Here is a 7,501-nt window from a genome sequence, read left to right as displayed (position 1 = left end):
CACCCAGGGAGGTATCTCTTTAGGACATGACTGTTTGCAGCGTAAACATGTCCATACAAAACTACAGGCCTGGAAGAAACCCACTGGACCATTATGTCCAGGCCTCTCAGGTCAGATAATCACAGTATTCCTTCCCTTTCAGAGAGGGAAAAACTATATTGAGTGCCATAGTAAAAGCAATCAGCTGTTTTCCCCACTGCTCTTATTGGGAAGATATGGCAGAACCATGCTATTCTAATAGTTAGGAAGCATCTTCTTACTTCCAGACCATCTATATTATGCCCATTTGTTGTTTTACCAGCACATTTCTTTGTCATAACTTGTTCTTCTCCCTTGCTGTTTTACATTATAGTACATTTGTCAGTCGGGGATTTATTAAGTTGTTGAATTTTGCCTTCCTGCAATCTGGAATAGTTTGCACATCTGGTCTAGTACCAAATATTTGATCAAAAATAAATTGACATGCTCATGTGGGAGGACTGTTGTACAGCTTCACATTCTCCGTGTTGCTCAACTAGCCTATCAGAATGTCTCTGGTACACATGGAGAGCATATCTCAGAGGTGTGTGAGCACTAACCATGGATCATGCGGTCCTCAACTCATCTCCACCAAGGGGAAACTGTAACTTGGTTTCTGATGTGTAGATGGAAGAACAGTATTGTTTTTAAGATTTTTTTCCTACTCAATTGTAAAGGCTTGCAGCTGTTCCACATTTTACTATTTCTTTTGTTCTTCCATACCTCTTGTAGGAATACTGTATTGTAGAGAAAGCACAAAAGGCTAATTTATGCCTGATCAAGTTAGTTTGGTGTATACAAGCCTGAAATACTTTTTCTGCCTCCTTTCTGCTCTGGGTAATTTATCTTGTAGTGTGGGAGAAAGCCTACTTCTCCTGATGAATGAGAACCAATGGCTCCATGACATTGTCAGACAGTAAGATTTCAGGTTGCAGCATTTGCAGTTTCTGCCTTTGTTTACAGGAATAAATTTTCTATACTGTAATAGACATGTGTCTGATGCACACTGGGAAGCTCATTACTCTAAGTTTTCCTCAGCAGCCTAGTTTGCCAGTAGAAAATGAACATTTCTATGTAAGTTCTTCTGGACATAAGTACTCCTTTCCTGAAACCTGTATATCTAATTTCAGTCATATTGCCGTTGTTTTTGAGCCCAGACTTTCTGATCAGAAATATTACTCATTCCTTGCTTGTAGGTCCTGACACATTTGCGTATCACCTCACACATTGGTATCGGACTGCTCATCGGCTTGCTCTACTTAGGCATTGGCAATGAAGCTAAGAAAGTCCTCAGCAACTCTGGCTTCCTCTTTTTTTCCATGTTGTTTCTTATGTTCGCGGCGCTTATGCCAACTGTCCTTACGTGTGAGTACCAGTTATACTGTTAAATCAGTGGATAAGGAGATTGCAGTAAACTGGGAAGGTGTTGTAATGTAACTGTTTGGTATAAGATAACGTTTGGCTTGTGCTTCTACTTCTAAGACAGGTTGGATGTTAATCTTGCACTCACTGAACTGCTGTGTAGAGGCAAACAGAGATAGGCTTGTCCAGTGGCAGTTTCTCCCTCTGCAGTTTTGCCAGTGTTTCTCAAGCCCAGCAGTTTACTGTTACAGTCCTGGGCTGGAATTTCCCCTTTTCCTAAGGTGCCAGGTGCATCTCAGCTGTGTCATGAGCTTGTAGTTGGTCTTAGGGAACCTGTAATAATTTCTCTAGGACTTCTAAGCCATGACTTCTGCATGAGATCAGCATATTCATGTGATGTCAGAAGCAAACTCTTGCAGTATCGACTGTTCCATACTTCCTCTGGGAGTGGTGGTATTTTGAATTCCCTGTTGGCCCAAAAGGAATAACCAGGTTCTTTAAGTTTTAACACCATTTTGGTTTCCAAAAGCCTGTTTGAAGGAGGTTCACATCATCTGAGTAGAGTTGTACATATTCTAGACAATGAGCAACTCTCAGGGTTGGTGTCTTGCATTTCATTGCAAGTCATTGAAACTATTGTTGGTCTGTCAAAGGCCTCAGCGTTCCAGTCCCAGTATGGGACTGCAGCAGTTCAGGATTAGATATGGATAAACTATGTTATTATGTGCAAGAATATTGCACACTGACAACTTAACTTACTAATTTGTGTTCTCTGCAGTTCCTCTTGAGATGGGAGTATTTCTTAGAGAGCATCTGAACTACTGGTACAGCCTGAAAGCCTACTATCTCGCCAAAACCATGGCTGACGTTCCTTTTCAGGTATATGTTCTGTTCTTCAATAAAACAAAAAACATTTAAGTTCATGGCAAATCCATTTGTCAGGAAAATCAGTACTGGTATTTTATCTGAATAGTAGGGAAACTGTCCATATGTGTGTGCTGAAGCTTCAGGTCCAAATCAGAAGCACCCTGAGAGTAAACAGCAGGACTTGATAAAAGCCAAGACCTGACCCAGTATTTTTTGCATAAAAAGATGACCATCTTCGGTTTTGTGCAGAAAAGGAGTTAAAAAGGGCTATAAGTGAGCGGGGTCTGTTTTCTGATGCCCAAGTAGTAAGACAGATATCACAGTCTGTGGCAGATGTATTTGTTCTTCTCAGCCATTCCTGTTATGTAACAGAAAGGCTGAGAGATGTGCATTAACTAGAATTCCCCATGTTTTTATCTTACTCAGAGTAACAGTGAATGTTGGACTTCAATGGACTAACTCCACGTGTGTCTCCTTGCAGATCATGTTTCCTGTGGCTTACTGCAGCATTGTGTACTGGATGACTTCACAGCCCTCTGATGCACTCCGATTTGTCCTCTTTTCAGCCTTGGGAACCATGACATCTCTGGTGGCTCAGTCACTTGGTCTTCTCATAGGTGCAGCCTCTACATCCCTCCAGGTACTGATGGTGTTTTGTGGTCCCACAGGAACTCTTCTGTCCCATAACACTGTCTGCTTACTGTGCCTGCTGCTATGTCCCCGACATATTTGTTGAGAGATGACAGGCAAAAAGTTGTCTTGATCTGATAGAGCTACTTGATGCTTCCCACTACCATCAACTTAAACAGCATGTACGTGCACTAGATGTGAGGCTCTGAAATTCCTTCCCCATCTGAATGGGACTGTGCCTGCCCCTGCTTGAGTGGGTAGTCACATGCCAGGCTGAGCAGGTCTTAGAAACTGCAGAACTGTACAATTTCTATGCATCTGCAAAGTAGAGGCAGACTGTGAGAATCAGTCGCTCAGGAGAGGGTTCTTCTGTACACACACAAAACATTGCATGAGGCAAGGCAGGAAAAGGCTTGCCCAGAAGCTAAACCTCTGCAGAGGGAGGGATTGAAGCAGCTGTTGGCATGACTGTCACACAGTCACGTTCTGCTTCCTGGCAAGAGGTGTGCTGAGGTGACCATTCCAGGTGACCATTCCACAGCAGAACTCTTTTGTGGTGCTTGTGATAACAGGTGATACTGACATAAATACGCATTGATGCTGTCAAGATTTCTGCAGTGGAAGACTTGATTGCCTCTCTGTGGCACCCTGTGGAGACCAGCATAGCCCTATGGTGTGATCCCTGTGCTTCTGCTTTCCCCGAAGATACCTGTCTGGCCCTTTGCCCTGGGGGGGATTTAGAGAGGACAGGCTGGAACTGGGACAAGGTCTGTCTTCCCCACCAAAGCCACCCAGCTGGAGATGTTCCTTATCCTCTTCACAACATTTTAGGAACAGTTGAAGCATGTAGGGTTAGTGAGGAGGGAGGTATGTGTTTCCTCAGTGGGGAGTGAGTGAGGAAGGATAATATTTAGGAGGAGGGATCTCATAGCCAGAGAAGCAAGAGAATCACAGTGCCTATCAAGTCCTTTAAAGAACAAATCCCAGCACAGCAGCATCATCAACTTGTAGGATGGTTTAGGAGGAGGAAAGGGACTCCTTTTCCTGCACTAACAGCATCTAACCACCCCCTCACAAGAAACCTTGTCCAAAAAATTCAGTCATTTCCTGGTATTGGAACTGTGATAATTCTAGAGAGTAGCATTAGAAGAAGGACTTGAATGGCATCGCTCCCCACTGCCTAAAGACTAAGTTTGCACTACCTATTTGGATTTGGCACAGAACAGGGGATTTACCAGAAGTCTGCTCTTTTAAAGGCCGATTTCCTCACTGGAGGTCGGGACATCAGATGGAAGAGCAAGTTAATTTTAATTTTTTTCTCTGGCCATCTCACAAGAGACTTTCTATTCCTTCTCTTCACAGGTGGCCACTTTTGTGGGCCCGGTTACTGCTATCCCAGTGCTTCTGTTCTCTGGGTTTTTTGTCAGCTTTGATACCATCCCAACATACCTCCAGTGGATGTCCTACATTTCCTATGTCAGGTACTGCTAAGGAGGCCATTAACCTCCCGTCTTTGAAATGCTGTCTGTTTGCCTTTGCTTGTTTGCTTATTTTGAGTGCCAAAGAGATTATTATAATAATCATAATCATAATAAACAACATATTCTTTTAGAGTATAGACATGCATATGGTGTATACCGCATTATCTCACTGCATTTTATGTTATATATGATGTGAAATAAATAGGAACATTCAGTACAGATTAGCAGCTGTATGTCAGTCCCCTTGAATTCAATGGGATTTCACAGCATGCAAATCTCCCTGGATTTTGCAGTAGTGGATTTCTGAAATGATAGGGACAGTATACCCAACTGAGAAATGGATGCCAGCACCTCATTTTGGAAGAAAATGTTGTATAAATCACTGCTCTGTCCAAGGTAGACTTGTTGAGTAAAGACCTGTTTTTAAGTTTTGCTGTAGCACTACCACAAGAGGCTTGGAATTTGTGCCATCTCTAATCTAAACTAGTTTTTTAAGAACTGTAGGCACCATGTATCCTATGTCTGTCGCTCTCACTGTCTTGGGATGGTTGCCATCAGGAAATCTCTGGAGGCTAGCATGAAGGGGTAGTTTAGGCTAGGCACTTAAATGTTTATAGCTGAAATTGGGTAAGTTGAATTTTCACACCTTTCCTTTCCCCACCCTGCCTAAGCTGCACTATTACTGAGAAAACCCAGGCTAAAATATCCTCTCGTTTGGCAAGTCTTACACAGAGACCACACACCCTGAATTAGTAGCTAGAATTAAAGTTGAGGCCTTAAACCATTGCCTGGCCCATGTGGGGGTCTCCTGAGGCTGGCAGGAGCTATCATACACATGGGATCCATGATGGTGTATCTCCTCGCAAAGCCAAGTCCTAAGTGTGCCCAGTGCCAGGGAAAATGTGGGAACTGTGCATTGTTAGTGAAATTATAGCACATGGGACAAAAGAGAAGAGAGATTCTCCACTGATGCCAGTTTTAATATATTTCTGAGTTCAAAGCATAATTGTATCCTTGTTGGTTAGTTTCAAAAAATGGAATTAGTGATGTCACTTTTAAAAGAGGAATTTCTGAATATGAGCTGAAAGTAGTCTGCTTTATATTTATATTTTAACATTTTTCTTTGGAGAAATTGCACTATACACTAAGTGGAGGCAGTTAAAGGCAAAACTTCTGTGCTTGGCCAGTCTTATGTAAAATGCAGTGATACGTCATTTGTTTGATTGTAACAGGGATAAAACTTGTCCCAAGACATGTGTCAGAATGATATTGAACCCCAGTGTTTCCAGCTGAGCTGTCGTAGGGATTGTATTGCTGGTGGAGTACTTCTAAACAGATCATCAGGACTTTTCGTTGTAATCCAACCTTCTTCTTTCCAGATATGGGTTCGAAGGAGTTATTCTCTCCATCTATGGACTGGATCGAGAAGATCTGCATTGTGACAAAGATGATACTTGCCATTTTCAAAAATCAGAGGCCATTCTGAAAGAACTGGATGTAGAAAACGCCAAACTTTACCTGGACTTCATTGTTCTTGGAATTTTCTTCTTCTCCCTGCGCCTAATTGCCTATTTTGTTCTCCGATACAAAATCCGAGCAGAGAGGTAAAGGAAAAACAGCTAAAACTATGCAGTAGGAAGATCTTTAGACATGCAATAGAGGGCACTTGACATTGTCTCACTGTGGCAGGCCAGTCTCCAGTGCCCGGGTAGATGCTGTTATGACCTAGCCTGTAGAGAACCACAATGGGATAGTGGACATATAGTGTTAAGCCAATCAGTCCAGTTGGGTTGGGTCATGTTTTCATTACACTTTCTAGCTTTAACTAGGAAGAAGAGATAGAAGGGAATTTTACACTGCAGAATATCAATACTGAGGCAGTGTAACTATAATAAAAAACCTGGCTGCAGGAGCTTTCCGTATGAAAACAAATTTCACGATAAGGTAGTACTAGTCCTGGTAGCCAGAATAGTATACTGTCATCTATAGTTGACAATGTAATGAGATGCAAAATGGGAAATGCAAAGAAAATAGGATTCTGTCTTCTTTTTAAATTCAGAGTTTAATCTTTGCAGTTTTCTATGTGTTATTTTGCAATTATTTTCCACAGAATTACCCCTTCTGGCCAAAAGTCTGTAAATGTATTAATTAATAAGGTAAAGATATCTTTTTAATATGGATACTTTTTTAAAACAATCCGAAAGTGATTCAAGTCATTATTTTTGTTTCTGTCTAAATTTAGAATTCTGGTGCTTTACTTGTCGAGCTGGTCTCATATCTGAAAATTGTAATGATAGGAGGAAAAGGCAGATTCTGAGTCTGCACTGAGCCTTTGGTCCATATTTGGAAGCAACCATAGATAGCACAGACAGTCAGACATGTTCAAGCTGTCACTGAATGGTTGAAAAAGTGTTATTTTGAAGTGTCTTTTAAATATTCAATATTTGTGATATTTAAAATACTAACTCTGCTCATTATCTATTTGATCTACCTCCTGCAAATGAAAAAATCAAAGCACTCCAAGGCTCATTTTTTCTTAAATTGTAAAAGCAGAATCTGTCCCTAAAGCCTGAGTGATTGTTAAAGCCTGATGGAGCGCAAGAGCCATCCATAGCTCAAAGCTTGGGGTATTGTGTTAAAACACTTGTGACTGCCTCGTATGGCAGTGTTCATTATAGCTGCAACCCACTGCATGTGGGACTCTCCTCTAAATATACAAATGACTTTGTAATACTGCAGGTCTAATTATGCCAAGTGGTTCTATTCTCATCCCGAAGTCTACATGTGCAACATGGGAATTAATAGCTAATTGAGCTAAACGCCAGTGAAACCATTAAAAGCATGCATTTGTTTTGCGTATCTCACCTTTGTAAACTTGTCAGGGGGGATTCTGGTTTCAAGTTGATGTGAATTTTGTCACTGATTTTCATGGGTTTGGATTTTCAACCCAGAAAGAAATTGTGGGGCACATACTCATGTTGAACATTTTAATGAACTTCTGTGTGAATTCCCCTACCTTCTTCCATTACTGTGCATTTACCTTAGTGTCACAGACCTCCTAATCAGACCTACAGATTCTATAAATGCACTATTCTTATCAGGATGCTGAAGTCTTGTAGATTGGAAGCACTGGATGTCAGCTA

The 7,501-nt window shown here is 41.5% G+C and overlaps 1 protein-coding gene across 1 annotated transcript in view; it reads left to right on the top strand.

The window, feature by feature from the left end:
• The window catches only part of LOC104520715 (ATP-binding cassette sub-family G member 1), a gene marked incomplete at its 5' end in the record, with an annotated part of 16,849 nt that extends 10,302 nt beyond the window's left edge, over positions 1 to 6,547 (top strand). Inside the window, 5 exon segments of the mRNA XM_010162493.2 lie at positions 1,215 to 1,383; positions 2,159 to 2,259; positions 2,729 to 2,887; positions 4,240 to 4,358; positions 5,738 to 6,547. Coding sequence (XP_010160795.1) covers positions 1,215 to 1,383; positions 2,159 to 2,259; positions 2,729 to 2,887; positions 4,240 to 4,358; positions 5,738 to 5,966 — 777 coding nt within the window.
• Positions 6,548 to 7,501: the final 954 nt, after the last annotated feature.

This window comes from Antrostomus carolinensis, unplaced genomic scaffold (genome assembly GCF_000700745.2).
Source record: "Antrostomus carolinensis isolate BGI_N321 unplaced genomic scaffold, ASM70074v2 scaffold52, whole genome shotgun sequence".
NCBI classification, from domain to species: domain Eukaryota; kingdom Metazoa; phylum Chordata; class Aves; order Caprimulgiformes; family Caprimulgidae; genus Antrostomus; species Antrostomus carolinensis.
Note: the sequence above shows the minus strand (reverse complement) of the source record. Positions and strands in the feature narration are given on the sequence as shown.